The following is a 20072-nucleotide window of genomic DNA, read 5'->3' as shown; positions in this document are numbered from 1 at the left end:
ATAATTTTTTTTATAATTTAAAGTGTTTATCTTATAAATAGTGTTAAAATATAAAAAAAAATAAAAAATTTAATCAAAAAATATAATTTTAAATTATAAGAAAAAGTTGTCAAAATTTAGTTGTTAATGTGACATCCCATTTAAATAGATTAAATTTACTAAACAAGCATCACATAATTATGATAATAAGAAACAATCAGAGGAAACAGAACACGTACGAATTTACTATTAGAGTTATCCATAAGAATACTTAAAAGGAATTTAGGCATACCACCATGCCAAAAACAAAACAAAGACTAAACGTTAACTGTCTTGCAAAAGGGGTCACTTTCAGAGCAGGAAATCATAAAAGAGGGGCATTAAAGCTATAAAAACTACTAATAGGGCTATTAATGGCTGGTCCAAACTACACAACACCGCTACCACCAGCAGATCCACCTCCTGAGCTCTTTCCATCTGCTCCCACCGTAAGGTGATCATTGCAAAAGGAAAAGAATCACGGCAAAACATACACAATAAAGAAAGGGTAAGCTAGAGTAATTTAAAATTTACATGGCATAGCAGACTAGTACTTAAATAGTTCAAGCATGTCAACACAGTGAGCACATAGAATCATGTTATCACAGGCGGGCAGAACACTATGACTCAATTATCCGGATAAGTATACTAAGATCGGATTCATCGGACGCTTGCACTTGTGGTGGCCTCTGCAGAGCCATTGCCAATAGGTTTCACCCTACCACGCACAAGGTTAACCTTCAAGCATCTAAGGCCATTATCCTACCAAAGACTAAGGCCTCCCGCTACTCTCACCACTTGGGTCAGTTTGCTCTACCTGAGACTCACTGACCCTTTAGAGTTTCGGGATGCGATCCTTACTTGAATCCATATCTTAGTATATACACTACACACCACCATGAGGTCTCCCCACGAGACTCATGGAATTACGCCTATCACATACAAATTTCATTTCTCTCATACCACAACCAGCACATTCATCTCATACATCCAACTCTCCTTTCACCCAATCATCATGTACAATTCCATGCCATCACTCATACCAAACATACCGATTTCGTTCATAAAACCCAAATACTCAAGCATATTCACGTACATCATATTTAGAAAGAATAATCCAGACGATACATACAACAAATCATCCAAACATTAAATAAAACAGTGCACGCACTCACGAACTCGCTCAGGCGAGGGGCTGGCCTCACTCAAACAGCGGGCTCTCGCCCAGGCGAGACATGCAACAGTGGGGATTTCACGAACTCTCGCTCAGGCGAGGCCTTCTCGCCTGAGCGAGACAGGGCGTTGCTCAAAACACGAACTGGCCGCCTAGGCGAGTGCTCGAGGCAGAACCTTAGGCGAGCCTCTGATATTCTCGCCTAGGCGAGACGAGCTCGCTTGGGCGAGAATACCAGATCTCCCCCACTGTTCCACGCATGCAACCCCAGAAACAAATCACATCAATCATTTTAACTCCATCTCACACAAATACACGCATCCTCTAGTCATTTCATGCATAACAGTAGTGGAAACAAGCACATGCAGCAAAAAGAGACAAAAAACCTAGCTCCCCTTACCTCTGTTTTGGAGTACCAAAAGCAACTAACCCCAACTATGAGGTATCGCAGCTACAAGGACTAGAGTAGAGCTGAAACATGAAGATCCAGACCAAAACGGGGTTAGGAGATCGAACCCTAATATACCCAATGCGCTCAACAGCGAAGAAAAGGGGAAGAAATAAACTAAAGCTCTAGAGTTCGACTTACCAGGAGTACAAGATGGGTTATGCTAGCTTGGAGGTGGGAGATGATGCGTGTCCTAGCAGAGCTTTGTTTCGTAGAGGGAGACAGGAGGGAGCTCTCTTTCTGAAAAACCAGGCAAATGAGGAATGAGGAAGCAGAAAAGGTATGGGGTCCTACAGTTGGGCTGGCCTTGGGCCTACGAAAAGGCCATGCCCAATGAATTATAACTGTAAAAAGGGGTTTACAGTTAAAAAATAAATTTTTGTTATTTAAATATAGAGTTAATCGCACATAATCGATAAAAAGTAAATCATGCTCTCAAATTTATGAAAAACATGTGAAAGTAGTTAATTTTTTTGAGGCAGTCGCAAAGTTGTTCCTTTGTTGAGGAAATTTTTTCAGTAAACATTATAATTGAAAAAAGAAGTTTATATGCGTCTTGTAAAGCTCTGCCAATGTAAAACAGCGAAGGAATGATAGTTATTAGTGCCTTTAGGTGTAAAAGCAATTTATAAAAATAGTCAAACTTCAATGAATGATGTGCTATTTACTAAAAGACTTGATATAAAATATGAAAATTATGAAGTTTATATCACAAGAAAACAGGGCACACTAACTCTAATCAAGAAATAAAAAAAGAAAATTTTTTTCTTAAAAGAATTATATGAAAATATGTTAGGATGTGTCTTTTGAGCATGAATAAGAAAAAATCACTTTTTGTTCTTTAGGCAGGTTAGGATGTGTCTTTAAAAACTACCCTATGGCATAAAGGCATAACCATAGGCTAGAATCTTAAAAGGGTTAAATTCCAATATCCATTTAGTTCTTATTTTCTTGTTTTGGCAAGTAAAAGGGATTGGTTCCTATGGTTGTGGATTATATTGTCGGCTTGTTGCGCCATCTTAAGACACTTTTTGGGTCCTAAGGGAATGGGTTCCATACGAGGGAGGCATGTCCCAAGTTAGAGATTCTGCAATAAAGCTTTTTGGAGCAGATATTCATACTACACATTCTCCCATTAAGCCAACCACACCCTTCTCAGATTTACACTCATTGACTCAGATTCAGCCTCTGCCTCAACCCATCATCGTCATGGTCATGCCATTCAACCCTTCTTCTATACTCTTTCATTTTCCATCTCCTGATTCTTCTCACGTGCTGCTCTTTTCTTGTGAAAATTTTCAGTAAGGTTCATGCTAAAGTTTGCATTTTTAAACTCACAAAAAGGCTGGAGCTTTATTTGCCTTACTGAAATGGGTATACGAAAGCTGTACATGACTTGTTTTTGTTTGTTTAAGTGGTAGAAAACTCTTTTTCTTGCACCTAGATGTATTCTGCATAATGCAAGCTTAGATTTGTATAATGAATATTTGGATGTGGTGAGCATGCCCATTACCCCCCAAAATATTGTGAGACAGATTTTTGCTTTCTTTCTTTTTAAAAAAGAAGTTATTTAGTGAGATTAATGGATTGCATTGTTTTTAGCCATGTGAAAAAGGGTAGAGTGAAACCAAGAGAGACACTTAAGGAGATTTCTGAAAGGGATGGATGGTGAATAATATTCCTGAGACTTTGGTTTTTTTAGAGTCTACTAATACTGTGGGATCTGTGAATCTGACTCCACCTAATGGAATAAGACATTTGATGTTTATATAAAAGTGGTGAATGAGGCTGAAATTTCGTTAAAGGGAGCAACAAGGTAAATTAAAGAAAATCAGGTTGTGGTTTTCTGGTGCTACAGTAAATGTAATCGGTGGAATTTGATTTGAATTTTGTATTGGATTCAATTTTAATTTGGACTGTAATTAACATGATACTGTTTAAATGAGGCCAACTTTGTAGGTTGTGTTATAACAACTGTAGCAAAGGAAACTCTCATTCTTGTGTTGTTTAAGAAGTTGAAGGTTGCTGGCATTTTCATAGACCAATGTCCCATTTTTCATCTACTGTTTATCGCATTGCAGGAGCTTAACCATGAAATAAATACTGAGATGTTATTAATGTGTGGCAGTTTGTTGTATTATTTTCTGTATTGGAATGCATATTTTGTGCCAGCCCTTACATTCTGTAACAGAGTTAGTAGCAGCAACTTTGGTCTTAACTCTTAATGCAAGTTGCCTGTTTCATGCATTCCTAATTGACACAAAATGTTCCTAATTGCAGAATGGACTTGAAGAATCAACTAATGATGAAGTGGATGTTCCTTTGAATGAAGAAGTTTCTAGCAAACAGAAACTGGTGGGCAAAGTAGTTCATAGGACTAATGAGCACAAAAATGGTAAAAGAAATATTGATCAAGAAAAAGTTTTCAAGAAGCCAGACAAGGTCCTGCAATGTCCTCGCTGCAATAGTTTGGAAACAAAGTTTTGCTACTTCAACAATTACAATGTTAACCAACCTAGACATTTCTGTAAAAATTGCCAAAGGTATTGGACAGCTGGAGGGGCCATTAGAAATGTTCCTGTTGGGGCTGGTAAGCGTAAGAATAAGCACACACCTCTGCAGTATTATCAGAAACCTGTGACTCCTGATGGTGCATCTACGATGCAAACACATTCCAGTGCTTCTAGTGATGATATGATTCTCTCATCTAATGAACTTTCTGTAACTTCAAGATCTATCAGAGAAAGGGAGGAAAATCCTCTTAGTGAATCCTTAGAAACTGTGCTGAGTCTCAATGGCCAAAGAAAATTTGATGTGGACCTTTCCACTGTCAAAGATGATGGTGAGGACCCTTCAAGCTCCTCTATGAGATCTAATGAAATGGAGGCACAACACTTTGATGGTTTAATTCCCTTGCATTCATTTCATTATCATCATGTCCCTTCATGGTCTTATCAATGGAATCCATGTTGGAATGTCAAGGAGTTTAGGTCCAGTAACACTAGTTACACAGGTTCTCCAACCATGATACCAGTTTCTGGCTTCTCAATACCAACAGTAATGTCACCTGCAGCACCTTATTCTTATTCAGGTTTCATCTCAAACTTAGGTGGCCAAGAGGCAGAGTCTTCAATGATTGGATCTGCATTTAGTGGTATCTCATTGTCTTCATCTTCTGTCAGTAACAGTACTAGTTCTGGTAATAGATCTCCAACTTTGGGAAAACATTCTAGAGACGGAAGCACACAGAAGGAAGCTGCAATGAAACAGAACCTTTGGGTGCCTAAGACTGTTAGAATTAACTGTCCAGAAGAGGCTGCAAACAGTTCTATATGGACAACTTTAGGAACAAAATCTGAACAGAACAAAATCATTATAAAAGGAAGTGTTTTTAAATCATTTGAGTCCAAGACAAGTGCTGATGATAATCAAATTCGAAGGACAAACCCTGCAGCTTTCTCACGCTCTGAATCTTTTCAGGAAAGCATGTTCTAGTTGTATGTGGTGATCAGCTCAACCATGCCATAGAAGGTTTCTAAAATTCCTTTTCTCTACATGGGATGGTTCCATTTATTGATGTTCAAGAAGACAGCCATGGCAATAACCTTAAAGTTTAAGCTATGTGTTCAGCAGCAGTAATTAGTCAATAAGAGTCTGTCTCAAGCTTGTGTCACCATTTACTTCATGGCAAAATACGAGTCATGAACATGAAACCTGACTGAGGTATGATATTTAGGCTTCAAAATAGATGCAATCCAGACATTAGTTCTGTGAATTGATTCACAATCTTTTTTATCATTGTCTAGTCAATGTTCGGTTAGAAAATTTTGGTGTTATTGATATCTGTGTACTGTTTTTCAGACTTTTGAGGAATTTATTTTACTGTTTCTTTCCTATTTCTAACAGATTGGCCCTGTATTCTATCTTCAGAGTTGATTTTACCAAAAAGAAAAATGTTCAGGCTTATCTATATCTATATGTTATAAATATAAATATAGATATAGATAAAGTCAAAATCATGCAATTCATGAAATCGATTACACATGGTAAAACTCTGACAGTGGCTTCAAGACACAATGCATATTTTATAGCACAGTACTTTTTATTTTTTACTTTACTTCTGATTCTTGGTCTTTGTACAGAAGTTTATTTATTTGTATGTTTTTATTCATCATGTTTGCGTTGATAAATAATGTAGCTATTGTCATCTTTATTGTTTGTGATGATGACTATGTTCAAAAACATTTTGGTTTTCTTTCGACATTTACTGTAATAACTTAATGGTTTAATATAAAAGAATGTTTGGTTCAAGACAAGTTTTCATGTGGGGATTGTGTTTTCTGGAAATTACGAATCTTCTTAACGTCGCATTCTGAAAATGATTATTCCTGTTTAGTAATATATATGTTTGGCCGATGAAAATAATATATTTTTAAAAGTTTCACATCAGATAAATTACGAAGTGTATGTTAGTGGTTATATAATGAACTCTAAGTTTATGTCCTTATATTAAGTCAAAGACAATTTGAGTCTCAAGTCAAAGACACCGAGTAGTGTTTGACTTTTACGCTCAAAGACACTTTGAGGTGGTGTTTAGTAGGGTGTTGTAAGTGTAATTAAATTTTTGTTCTCGAGAGTGTGAGTGTAATTAAATTTTTGTTCTCGAGAGTGTGAGTGTACTTGGGATCAAAGATTAAGAGTATGTGTTATACAAATTTATACATAGTGATTATTTTCCTGCAGTCTATACATAATAATTATTCTTTGCGGTTGTAACATTCTTAATTGATAATGTGTTTTTTCTAACACATATATTCATGACGAAATATATGTAAGTTTCTCATAAATCAAATACTTTATAATTTTACTTAAAATTTTAATTAATAGTTGCATTTAGCAAAACCTTTTATATAATATGAGTTTGAAATGTAAATTAAAACTAACAACCTTCCATAAATAACTTATTTGAACCTTAATCTTTCCTTCAATCCAACATATCAAAACTTCAACATCATGTTGTAGTCATAATATTAGTTTGCTGATAAAAATGGAATGTAGGATAAAACAAGTGAGTTCAGATTTTCTATTAACATAATTCTAACTATTAACGTTTGTCAATAAAAAAAATCAAAATGTAAAAAATAATTGTCATATTCAATATCATATAAATAAACAACAAAATGAATTAGGATAATGATTTATCCTAAAGTAAGAAGAAATCTAGGAAGTGCACTAAGATTAATCTACCTTAATCTCAATATCTTTCAAAAGTTTATTCATGAATCAATTTGTATCCACAATATTTTTAGTTTATTGAATGTTGGAAGTTTTTTTGGGTATAATTCTGTATGACTTTGTTGACAAATAGATAATATGATCCTTATTTTTATTTATCCGTCTCTAACTTGGTTTAGGAGCAGATTAACCCGTGAATTTGAAAAGATAAAAATGAATATACAACTAATTTTCATATTATCCCAAACCATAAAATCAAGCAACACATTACTCAAATATATATATATATATATATATATAATATATATAACCAAACAATTTTTAATATAATGAATTAGGTAAAACTTAATTAAGTAATAAGTTAATATTATTTAATATCTTGAAATTGATTTTTTTTTTCAAAACTCATTATAAATTTCAAATTATTTTTATTCATATCATATACTTTTATATTAATCTAAAATTATTTTATCTCTCATTTAAACGATGTAATATATATTCTATAAAATATACTAAATATGAATTGTTTGATAATCTTATATCAATATTTAATTTCAACAAAATTTAACAAAAATTATTATATTGAAGTGAAATTATCATCTAAGCTTAAATTTACGAAATCCACATTTTATGGATAATACAATATTCAGTAAAAGTTACAAAATATAATTTAATTTTTCTTCTCTTCTGTTTTTCAAAAATCTATCTATTTACCTATATGGTCTATATAAAAAAGGTGGTGTTTCACGAGGAGTTATAAAAGATAATATATAAGCCACGCTTAAATAATACATATAAAACTGAAATTATTTAAGTTTGGTGAAAAGGTTCAGTATTAAAACCACGTAATAGGAAAAAAAAAAAACATTGATGCTAACGTCTCAGAGAAGCGGAGGTTATTTTTTTCCTAATCGTCTTCTTCGTATCAATTAATTCAACTATTACAACTATAAAAAATCGAAAATTATTATTTTTTTCTGTAATTATTGATTAATACAGTTATTTAAAGATGAATTTATATATTTACGATGTTGTGTAATTTATAATGGGCGAAAAGATTAAAAAGGAAATTTGTTGAATGTACTTGTGACCTTTATTATTTGATATTATATGCAAAACTCTTACATCTGTTCAAATGAACATCAAATTAAACCACTCCTCTGCACATCAAAATGTAGAGCAACCCAGAAAGAAGCAAAGGGAAAGAAACATGAGCAGCTCTGCATAATGAAATAGATTCTTGCATTTCCTCTTCCAAAATAGTTTCTAATTTCATAAACCTTGATGAACGTCTTCGATAATGAGAGTGTAGAATGATTGGTGCAACTTCACCAAAATAGGGCAACGATTTCGGTTTTCTCATTATCATTACAAAACAATGGTTGCAGAAGAAGCTAGTCAAATGATATTCAAGAGAGAACCGAGTCGGTTGAATATGCTTTTCAATTACCAAAATTCAAATATTTATAGGTTACACCGTTAATTCCACACAATCTAAATATAGTTTTTACACTGAAAAAAAGGAACATTGTTAAGGTCCAACCACAAAAAAAGTAACTTCCAGACAATCTTACTTTTTTTTCCACGACAACTAGATATTTGGGGGGTATTTGTTATTTTTAAGTGATATAATTTAGTTATTTTTAAAAACTAAACTTACATATTCTATAATTAAATGCACAATCGTTTATTATAGCTAACTGAACTTAAACATTTAAAGTCTAATATTCAGATTCAAAACTATTGTACATACAACATTCACTAATTTAATTCAAAAATATCGAAGTAAAATTTCAACGATCCATTATTAATCGTAATCCATTATCATAATCAAATTACACATCATTCAAAATAGTAATTAAGAAAGACAAAGGATTTATAAAACTCTTAAAAATATAGTAAAAGTCACCAATATAACAAAATTTAAGTCAAAGAATGAATTAGTTTGATCTTTTTTTTTTCTCAACTAATAAGAAACAAGAGAAAAACAATAAAAAAATAATATATATATATATATATATATATATATATATTTATATAAATATTACAAATATTTTTTTCCACAAATAAAAAGATGTTTGTTTTTAGACGGACGGATAGAAGATAGCAGTACGGTACCCGACCCGACCGTTGCCAGTGTTACCTCTTTCGTCTTTCGCGATTCTTGCTCTGTTGCTTCTGTTTCCCCTCCCTCAGTTAACTTCATCCTCTATCTCTCTCTGAGTCTGCACTGGAAGCTTCTCGCAACGATGAACGCACAAATAATAGGTTTTTTCTTCTTCCAATTTCTTTCTCTTACGCCCCTTTCCTTTCTTTCAGCAACCCAACATAATCATTTTAAACCTTTGTTTTTTGTTTATGTCCGTAACACTCAATTAGTTAACCTTTGACGAGTTTAAAAGTCATACTCACTAAAATAACGAAAAAGAAGTTACTTTTTTTACTTCCATTAATTGTTACCAACTAACATTGTGCTTATTTTTTGCAATATTGAAGACCCCTTGCAGGGAGATTTTCCTGAAGTGATAGAGGAGTATTTGGAACATGGGTGTATGAAATGTATTGCCTTCAATCGTCGTGGTACACTTCTTGCTGGTAATTCTCTCACTCTCCCTTTTAACAATTTTTTTTTCAGTTGTTTTAATAATTTTAATTTCAATTTTGTGGTATCATTCTTTGCCCTAAGACATATTCTTCACCCACCATACGTGGTATGATATGGATGGTGTGGTCTGGTTTGTTTATTGTTTTTAGAATGTCTTGATCATTGTATATATATGTATGTGTTAAGTTGTTATGTGCTTTAAGCAGTGTGTGATTTGGTTGAGTGGGGGGAATAGTCGTTTTTTTTTTTTTTTTTATTGAAAACCAGTATCTTGAATCATATATTCACATGAGTTGGATTAGTCCTTGTGAATGTACTAAAATGGCTTGCAAATTTGTTATTGAAACTTGTCCTGTGTAAAGCCAAATGTTTGGCCTTGTTGGTTAATGGAAAACATGTATAATGCAAAGTTACTTTGTGCAAACAGTCAATCCTTTGACAACAAGGCAGAATAGGTTCAGGATGGTGTTGTTGTAAACTTAAAGATATGCCTTGTGTGAGTTGATGATTTATGGATTATGGTGGCAGTTATCATATGTCTCCGGCCATTATGGTCTAGAAAGGAAGACATATTGTTTTTGGTAGTGCTAATTATCTGAAGAATTTTAGTCAGTGGGCATGCAGAATGTTGTTGGTTGGGACTAGACTGTACATATATGCTGAGTGTGTGGGGAGATCGTCTCATAAGTATTGGTACCCAATGGTGTCTGGTGGAACCATGGAAGGTTGCACAATAAGATCATCACCACATTCATACTGAGTATCTCTTTCGGATCTATGCAGTAGTTTCTTGTTTTGATGCATAAACTCATAGCATGTGCCAATTTTTATTTTGAATGTTTTGTATATAAATTTAATTAAAAAGATTAGTTTTATGAATTATTAATTGAAGCTATTATACATTATCAACTTTCTCACTCTTGCTTTGACTAATTAAATCAGTTGGGTGCAATGATGGAAGTTGTGTTATCTGGGATTTTGAAACGCGGGGCATTGCTAAAGAGCTCCGAGATAATGATTGTTCATCTCCAATAACCAGTGTCTGTTGGTCAAAGTGTGGTAACCGGATTCTTATATCTGCTGCTGACAAGTCACTTTTACTGTGGGATGTTATGAGTGGTAAGAGAATAACAAGAATAGTTTTACAACAAACGCCTCTGCATGCTCGTCTTCATCCGGGTTCTTCTAAACCATCTCTTTGCCTGGCATGCCCTCTCTCATGTGCTCCTATGATTGTTGACTTGAACACAGGAAATACAACTTCTCTTAAGGTTTCTGTCTTGGAAGTATCTAATAATGGAACAACCCCTGCCTCACGTAATAAGTGTGCTGATGGAATTACCTCCTTCTCACCAACTGCTGCATGTTTTAGTAAGAACGGAAACCTGGTTTATGTGGGAAACTCAAAGGGAGAAATTCTTATAATTAACTATAAAGATAACGAGGTGCGTGCCATGGTTCCTATTCCTGGTGGTTCTGTAGTGAAGAACATTGTGTTCAGCAGGAATGGAAAATATCTTTTAACAAACTCAAATGATCGAATAATCAGGATCTATGAAAATCTTCTACCTCTGAAAGATGAAGTTAGAGCACTTGATGATCTGAATGAGAACCTCAATGATCTAGATGGTGTTGAGAAGTTGAAGGGTGTAGGGTCAAAATGCTTAACTTTGTTCCGCGAGCTTCAAGATTTAATCACGAAGGTTCACTGGAAAGCACCTTGCTTCAGTGGCGATGGTGAGTGGGTTGTTGGTGGTTCTGCCAGTAAAGGAGAGCACAAGATTTACATATGGGATAGAGTTGGGCGTCTTGTCAAAATCCTTGAAGGACCTAAGGAGGCCATTATTGATTTAGCATGGCATCCTGTACGTCCTATTGTTGTATCTGTTTCTTTGAATGGCATAGTTTATATCTGGGCTAAAGATTATACAGAGAACTGGAGTGCCTTTGCTCCCGATTTTAAAGAGCTTGAGGAAAATGAGGAGTATGTGGAGCGAGAAGATGAATTTGATTTGATTCCTGAAACTGGGAAGGTAAGTTATGTTAGATAGTCATGCTGGTCTTCTTTTTACTTCCCTGTAAAATTTTAGTCTTAATTTCACATTCTTTCAGGTAAAAGAATCAGATGTTAATGAAGATGACGAAGTTGACATTGTAACCGTGGAGAAAGATCCTGGTTTCAGTGACTCTGATATGTCTGAAGAAGAGTTATGTTTCCTGCCAGCAACTCCCACTTGTGATGTTCCTGAACAAATGGACAAGTTCATAGAAAGTTCTTCCAAGTTGGTGGACAGCAACAACTCAGGATCCCCACTTTCGGAAGAGGCTGGACCAAATGAACATACCACGAATCATAACTCAAGTCCACTTGAAGGTAATGTCAAGCCTTACCCTATACTCTAGAAGTTAAGTATTTGGTTGGGTTCTTAAAAAATCTGGTTTTTCAAGTGAAGAAAATAAACTATTGAACCCCGAGTTTGTAACTCATGAAGCAAAATTATATCAAGGAACCTTTCAGTTTTGGTTTCTTCCTTGTGTTTCAGGCAAATTTACTGAGTTTCTCACCTGTCAACTAATACGTAGGGCATAATTGGTTTTCAATGTACATTATAAAATTGTTTGGTTTTCAATTGCATTTTATTGTAAACTGAGTTGTCTCAAATTTGCATTGAAAGTTAGTTTGAAATGGACTAAAATTAGAGTTACTTTTGCAAAATGAAGATAATTCAACCTTAATTGTGTGCAAACTTTTAGTTCAAAACATTCACATAGACTCTGATTGTCTGTTACTAAAGAAGGTTATGTTGTGTGTGCAATTGTTACATAGTCTTTAAAATTGCTTTGCAGATGATGCTTGGGGAACACGAGCTAAAAGAAAGCGGAAACCTTCAGAGAAGGTGTTGGAGTTGCAGGCTGAAAAATTAAAGAAACCCTCAAAATCTAGCAAAGCGTCAAAATTCAAAACTAAACCTGTGGTTGATGAGGATGGTAGTAATGGTTTTTATGGTGATGAGTTTTCTGATGAATAGTGGCCTATTGCAAATTCATGCATGTAAAAGCATATTTTACTGTAATTTCTTGTATTTTACTTTTGATATGAAAAATGATGCCTGGACACCTGTTACTGCTGAACATCTAGAAAAGAAGTGTAGATAGGATATGGAGAGAACTGAAACTTTATATGTTCCGTTAGATTAGATGTATCTGAAGGTTAAAATTAAAACCTTATAAAAGCAGCATTTTGAATCCAACTGAACTGAACCTTTCTCAAGTTCTGCATGGATTTATTCCTTGGCAAATGGAAGAGTAGATATAAAACTTTTCCTTTTCTTTTTTAGATTTTTTAAAAGAATGGTAAGTTAGAGAATTGATGAGTTTATTTAAGAAATAAAAACTAAAATGATCATGTGTAAATTGGTATTTTTCTTTATTTCATATAATTTGTCAAGACTGATTTTTTTAATTAAAATTCATAATAAATATTTTTAAATATATTGTATTGTAATTAAAATTAACTAGTAAAAGCTCGTGTATATGATGCATGTATATCCATTTTTTTATTATAATGAAAAAAAATCATTTTTATCATAATTATCTTAAAAAGTAAGATATAAAATATATAATTTTTACAATTTTATTATTAGAAGATAATTAGATTTCAAAAAATAATTATAAATTTTTAAGACTAAAATAATAAAATGATTTATGAGTAAAGGTAAAATAGATAAAAAAAAATGTGTATATTAAAAATATAATTATAACACGGTTACAAAATCTAATCCTTCTTATTAATAAATTAATATAATTAAATATATAATTATGTTTTTTAATTATGATAAATAATTTTTATTGTGTTCTAAAATTGTTTTTTAATAATAATAATAATAATTTCAACTATAAATGAATAAAATTTAATTTAGAAATAAAGATGAAAATGTAGGTTAAAAAAACACAAGTTACTACAAAGAGCAATGATATTGACACTCCAACAAATGTGAAAGTTCCGAGAGAAGTTATAAGGTGATTGTTTGAAGATCTCAAAAGATTATTTTCTCTAAAGGTACTAAAATTAGGATAAAGACAAATGAAGAGTATGAGTTCCGTTGATTGAGAAATAAATGAGAAAAAATATTTTTATAAAATATAAAAGTATGGCCACTTTTAAATGTTTGTTCTTTTTATATGATTAATTTATTATGTAGTATATTAATGAAATATTTATATCTTTTAGGCTTAAGCGTTTAAATCACTTATAAATTTAAGTATTTTTATTTATGTCTGTACTATTGTTTTATTTATTGAATACATACAAGTTTTATATTTTTTAATTGAGTGTCTATTATCTAATTGTATTATTTATGGGTGATACAATATTTTTTAATTAATATAAAATAATAAATTTTTATTATTTTTCATTAAAGAAATGTCAAAGATCATCATTTCCATCTAAATGGTAATGGTGAGATGAGATCATTGCGAACATGCCATGAAAATCACACTAATCTTGTTATTTAACAGGTTAAATTATGATTTTGATCATTATTTTCGTACAAAAATATTGATTTGATTCCTCTATTCTTTTTTATCTCAATTTGGTTTCTATTTTGAAAAATTTGATGCAATCAAGCCCTCTCTGTTAGTAGTGTAGTAAGTAACACACGTGTCAGTTTTCGAATTTTATGAATTTTTATTTTTGAATTTTTATTTTAATTTTTTTTTAAAAATTTTGAAAAATTACCATATGTTAAGTTAACGTCGTGCCACGTGGGACAGTGCCACATGTTACTATTATGTTAGGTGTCATTTCCTCATTCTAAATTTGTTCCCTATATTTTTATTTTGTTGGTATCGCGCAGCGGAATGTTTTGCGTGCGGACAAAAACCAAGAGGAGGGTGAATTGAGTTCTTAATAAAAATTGTGCTTTTAATTTTTTTCCCTTTTAATATCAAAGATCAATTAAAATTCTTTCCTTTGTTTTCTAATAAACACAATAAATTAAAGAGAGTAGAGAAGAAAAAATTGCACAAAGTATTTATACTGGTTCGGATCAAAAGACCTTACGTTCAGTTGTTAATCTTTCAAAACAGAGATTAACTAAATCACTAAAATAAACCAAACTTACAATCAATGATAAGAAAGATTAGGGTTTAGAAAACACCTCTCTTGAATCACACAAGAGATGAAGACACCTCCCTTGAAATCCACAAGGGATGAAAACACCTTCCTTTAATCACACAAGGAATGAACACCTCCTTTGAATCACACAAAGGATGATCGACTTCTCCTAGCAACAGCAGCAGCACTCAATCCCTCAAGATCCCACTTGATGAAAGTTATCGCTCTACCCACACTAGGTTTTTCAAAGCCTTCCCACAGAGAGTTCTCAAGTACTCAGACTTCTCTAACTTCTGTATGTTTATTGTGTTTATTAGAAAACAAAGGAAAGAATTTTAATTGATCTTTGATATTAAAAGGAAAAAAAAAGCACAATTTTTATTAAGAACCCAATTCACTCTCCTCTTGGTTTTTGTCCGCACGCTCAAACATTCCGCTGCGCGATACCAACAATTGGTATCAGAGCTTGCTTTGATAGTTATTCAAATTTTTCGAAAATGGTTGGACAAAATCAAACTTTTGCTGAGGGTGCATCTATTGACAAACCTCCACTTTTTACTGGTGAAAATTATCCTTTCTGGAAAATCAGGATGCAAATCTTTTTGGAGTCTATTGATAGAGGTATTTGGGATGCTATTTTAAATGGTCCTTTTTTTCCTACTATTACTGTTAATAATTTGCAGGAACCTAAGCCTTTTTCCCAGTGGACTACGGAAGAAAATATAAGGGCTCAATATGATGTTAGGGCCAGAAATATAATAACATCTGCACTAACTCTTAATGAATTTTATAGAATTTCAGTTTGTACAAGTGCCCAGGAAATGTGGGAGATTTTACGAGTAACCCATGAAGGAACAGATGATGTTAAACGTGCAAGGAAGAACTCATTAATTCAAGAATATGAGATGTTTCGAATGCAACAAGGAGAAACCATTTATGATGTGCAGAAGAGATTCACCCACATCGTTAATCATCTCTCTGGGTTAGGTAAATTTTTTGATATAGATGAATTAAATATTAAAATTTTGAAATCTTTGAACAGGACATGGCAGCCAAAGGTTACGGCAATCACTGAATCTCAAAATCTTACAACAATGTCCATGGCGGCTCTTTTTGGTAAATTGAGAGAGCATGAACTTGAGCTTGGGCGTTTAAATGAAGAAGAGGACCAAAGAAGGAAAAAGGACATAGCTTTCAAATATGAGATTGTAAAAAGCAAAAGCCTCAAAAAAGATGATGACTCTGATGATAAGAATATGAGTCTAATGATAAAGAAGTTCACAAGTTTATGAAGAGCAATGGCAAAGGTCATCACAAAAGGTATAAAAACGAAAACCAAAACTTTGTTTCAAATTTCAATTGCTATGGATGTGGTGAAACAGGTCACATAAAAGCGGACTGCCCAAATGCTAAAAAGGGTAAAGAAAAGAAGGGCAAAAAGGTTTTCAAGGAAAAGAAATGGGAGGATAACGATTCAAGTTCTTCTTCAAGTTCTTCTTCAAGCTCATCCAGCTTTAGTGAATCTGATGAGGAAGCAAATCTATGTTTGATTGTTGAACATGATTCTTCTGACAGTGAGGTAAGCTCTTGTAGTAATGACAATGATTATGATTTTTTGTATGATGCATTTCAACAACTACTTCATAAATCTAGTAAGTTAGATGCTGCTCACAAAAAATTAAAATATGATTTTAAGGAGTTACAAAGTAAGTTTGAAAAATCTCTTGAAGAAGAAGAAATTTTAAAAAATAAAATTTCAATTTTAGAAAATAAAGAGACTGAAATTATTGAATGTTCATCTTGTAAAAGCTATATGTTTGATTTAAATATTCTAGAAAAACAACTTGAAGATGCATTAGAAATTAAAAGTGTTAAAAAGCCTAATTTTAAGAAAAATGATTTAAGTAACAACAAGCAAGCTCCTGAGACTAAGAATAAAAGAGCCCATAGGGTATGGGTAGAAAAAGGTAAACCTTATTCTAGGAATATAAATTGTGTAACATGTTTTTATTGTATGCTAAAGGGGCACACTTCAAATAAATGTAGAATCAAACATTTTGATGTCCCTAATGGAAGATGTGCTTGGATTCCTATTATAAAGTAACATGTCTCTAACCTCAAAGGACCCAAAGAAGTTTATTGGGGACCAAAATTTTATTGTTCTCTATCTCACAGGTTATTTAAAAAAAAAAATCAAGAAAGTCCCTTTGGATGTTCAAAGATCTAGTATATTTATCAAACTTTTGGTATCCTGGTGAGTTATATGATTTTATAATGGGTTTGAGAATATTAGATATGTGAAAAAGTGGTAAAAATCATTAATTTCAGTGTTTTCCGAAAAACTCCGCTGTGATAATCGATTATCTCAGGTGATAATCGATTATTAGTAATCGATTATCAGTAAATCTGGAAATTTTTGTTCATGGGTATGAACCAATAATCGATTATCTTAAGCTGATAATAGATTATCTTGCATAGTAGGACATATATTTTCAAAATTTTTTACCGTTTGAGTGAGCTTTTCAAAAATTTAGACCATGAGCAACCACTAGGTACTTCATAAATGCAAATTAAACGTTGGAGTTCATTTTGTTAATATAACATTTCCTTCTTTAAACCCATATTTTTTAATCTTTAGAGTCTCTCTTTCATTTAGGGGGAGTCTTTGATTAAGGGGGAGTATTTGTTCTTGAAATGTTTGTATCAAAAAGGAGAAATATTACATGTAGGAAGAGTTTTTATATCTTAAACAATTTTTTAAGGGAACTTAAGTTATCTGATTTAGGGGGAGTTGTCTAAAGAATTCATTTTTGATTATGATAAAAAAGGGGGAGATATTTTTGTGTTATTATCTTGTGATAAGTGGTACCTATTTAAGGGGAAGATATGTGTTTATTGATATCTTGTAATACCTTATGTTTTAAAAGGAGAGAAAAATTAATTATCTTTTATTTTGATTAACTACTCTTTTCTCTTAAGTTGTTTATTAAGAACAGGACATATCACAAGTCTTCAGTAATTTTTGATCATCATCAAAAAGGGGGAGATTGTTGACAAAAAGAAGAAGATGAACATCTTCTTCCAATAAGGAATTTTGATGATGATGATGACTTATGAAGAAGTATGGAAGACTTGATGATGATGCATGGAAAAATGTTGAAGACTTAAAAGAATGCTTTGATTCAAGAGATGCATTGAAGACTTAAGGGTTTAGTTGTTTAAGTCTTGTAATTTGTGTTTATTATTTAAAATATTTAAATTAGCATGTCAAGAGTCAAAAGGCAAAATCCAAGTAGTAGAGCACCAAGAGAATTTTTTTTATCTGCAAAACTTACTGGAATAATCGATTATTCTTAGTGATAATCGATTATCTAAGTTAAAATTGTTTTTTGATGAAAGCCTCTGGAATAATCGATTATCACCTGCTGATAATAGATTATCCTGACTGATAATAGATTATCACAGCAAGAAAAATATTTTTAGAAAAGTTTTTGTGATAATCGATTATCACTTATGATAATCGATTATTTATGGCAGTTATGACTTAACTTTTCATATTCTTAACCTAATTCCTAAATAGGCTTCTATAAATAGAGTGATAGGCTTTCACTATCAAAAACATACAGAAGTTAGAGAAGTCTGAGTATTTGAGAACTCTCTGTGGGAAGGCTTTGAAAAACCTAGTGTGGGTAGAGCGATAACTTTCATCAAGTGGGATCTTGAGGGATTGAGTGCTGCTGCTGTTGCTAGGAGAAGTCGATCATCCTTTGTGTGATTCAAAGGAGGTGTTCATTCCTTGTGTGATTAAAGGAAGGTGTTTTCATCCCTTGTGGATTTCAAGGGAGGTGTCTTCATCTCTTGTGTGATTCAAGAGAGGTGTTTTCTAAACCCTAATCTTTCTTATCATTGATTGTAAGTTTGGTTTATTTTAGTGATTTAGTTAATCTCTGTTTTGAAAGATTAACAACTGAACGTAAGGTCTTTTGATCCGAACCAGTATAAATACTTTGTGCAATTTTTTCTTCTCTACTCTCTTTAATTTATTGTGTTTATTAGAAAACAAAGGAAAGAATTTTAATTGATCTTTGATATTAAAAGGGAAAAAAAATTGTGCAATTTCGTCACTCACCAAATTAAAACAAAAATTAATTCTTATATAAATTTTATACAAATATTTTTATTATATATTTTTAACAAAACTATGTTTATTTAAATTTGTGTTTCACATTCAACTTTACTTAAAATTGTTTTCAAATTTTAAATTTTAAATTTAAATTTATTTGTTTTGGATTGTTACTTAAACTAGTTAAAATTATTTTTAAAATTTATATAATTATTATTTTTACACCAACTCAAACATTTGTATAGCAATGATTGAACCTTACACTATTTAAAAATATACAATTATTTGAAATATATATTCAAATAAAAAAAATAATGTTAAAATATGATGTAATAAAATACCAATATAATTTATGAATATTTTTTCTATTAGCATTATTTTGTATTAACAACTTTAAAACATTTTAAAATAAAGTTCAATGTAAAATATAAATTTAAATAAACTTAATATTGTTAAAAATATTTACTAGAAATATCAATTTTGATAGAAATATTTATGTTCATCTATATAAAAATTAAATTTGATTTTAATATGGAGAGGGACAAATTTGCATACTTTTTACAAAAATTGGGACTAAATTGAGACAAAAATAAAAAATACCATAACCAAATTGAGAATAGAGAGTGACAGATGACATAATAGTGACACGTGGCATGGTCACTGCCACATCACACTGATACTGCCACGTGATACGCAATTTGACATGTGACAAATTTTTTAAATTTTTTTAAAATTAATATTAAAAAATAAATAAATTCAAAAATTCAGAAATTATCAGTTACATCTCCTATGACAATGTTATCGTATCACTAACGAAAATGATTTGATTACGACCAATTTCAAATTGTCCAAAATAAAAACTAAATTGAGAGAAAAAGAATAGAAGAGTAAAATCGATATTTTAGTGCGAAATGGGTGATAAAAAGATAATTTAACATAATTAATATAGGAAAGGAAGGAAAATAACTTCTGCATGTACAATGAGTGTAATATCATCTTATATTTTTTACATTTCTTTTAACGTATACAAACAATTGTGACAACAACATAATAAATTATTCACTTAACGAACTATTAATCGATAAATTTAGTTGAAAAGATATAAAAAAATTTAATACTCAAAAATAATTTAATAAGAACTCAATTAAAAATATTTAATTTTACGTGATATTTCAAATTTAAACAAATCTATTTTTTTTATAAAAATTAATATGTTTAGTAGACTATTAAAACATGATCAATTCAGAAATTATACTTTAAATTATGAACGTTGTTATTTAATATAACTATTATTTAAAATATTTGATTTGTAAATATTTTAACAATATTTACATTTTACATGTAACACAGTAA

General features: G+C 31.6%; 2 protein-coding genes and 1 long non-coding RNA gene across 4 annotated transcripts; 2 read left to right on the top strand and 1 right to left on the bottom strand.

The window, feature by feature from the left end:
- Window positions 1-221: 221 nt before the first annotated feature.
- LOC114176379 (uncharacterized) lies at window positions 222-1883 on the bottom strand. The gene is made up of 3 exons (XR_003602995.2): window positions 1782-1883; window positions 1593-1663; window positions 222-456 (listed from the first exon to the last, which is right to left on the bottom strand). It is a non-coding gene; the product is annotated as an uncharacterized LOC114176379 (long non-coding RNA).
- Window positions 1884-2531: 648 nt separating this feature from the next.
- LOC114177215 (cyclic dof factor 1-like) lies at window positions 2532-5543 on the top strand. 2 transcript variants are annotated; one of them, XM_028062481.2, is made up of 2 exons: window positions 2532-2852; window positions 3921-5543. In XM_028062481.2, the coding sequence occupies exons 1-2, from the start codon at window positions 2709-2711 to the stop codon at window positions 5133-5135; spliced, it is 1359 nt and encodes a 452-aa protein (XP_027918282.2). In that variant the 5' UTR covers window positions 2532-2708; the 3' UTR covers window positions 5136-5543. The 2 variants fall into 2 exon arrangements, with proteins under 2 accessions (XP_027918282.2, XP_085526972.1); XM_085670846.1 differs by having other exon boundaries at window positions 2710-3832.
- A 3410-nt stretch (window positions 5544-8953) lies between these two features.
- LOC114179178 (protein RBL-like) lies at window positions 8954-12731 on the top strand. The gene is made up of 5 exons (XM_028065417.2): window positions 8954-9143; window positions 9372-9470; window positions 10423-11513; window positions 11593-11854; window positions 12328-12731. The coding sequence occupies exons 1-5, from the start codon at window positions 9125-9127 to the stop codon at window positions 12507-12509; spliced, it is 1653 nt and encodes a 550-aa protein (XP_027921218.1). The 5' UTR covers window positions 8954-9124; the 3' UTR covers window positions 12510-12731.
- The last annotated feature ends 7341 nt before the right edge of the window (window positions 12732-20072 follow it).

The sequence above is a fragment of the Vigna unguiculata genome, chromosome 3, assembly GCF_037176805.1.
Source record: "Vigna unguiculata cultivar grain cowpea cultivar isolate G323 ecotype 2 chromosome 3, ASM3717680v1, whole genome shotgun sequence".
Classification (NCBI taxonomy): domain Eukaryota; kingdom Viridiplantae; phylum Streptophyta; class Magnoliopsida; order Fabales; family Fabaceae; genus Vigna; species Vigna unguiculata.
This window is presented reverse-complemented; position numbering and strand designations above follow the sequence as displayed.

Coding starts and splice junctions, on each gene's coding strand:
- LOC114177215 (XM_028062481.2), top strand. CDS start 2,709: ATGTCCCAAGTTAGAGATTCTGCAATAAAGCTTTTTGGAGCAGATATT. Junction 2,853..3,920: donor CTCAACCCATCATCGTCATG/GTCATGCCATTC, acceptor TCCTAATTGCAG/AATGGACTTGAAGAATCAAC.
- LOC114179178 (XM_028065417.2), top strand. Junction 9,471..10,422: donor TCGTGGTACACTTCTTGCTG/GTAATTCTCTCA, acceptor TAATTAAATCAG/TTGGGTGCAATGATGGAAGT. Junction 11,855..12,327: donor TAACTCAAGTCCACTTGAAG/GTAATGTCAAGC, acceptor ATTGCTTTGCAG/ATGATGCTTGGGGAACACGA.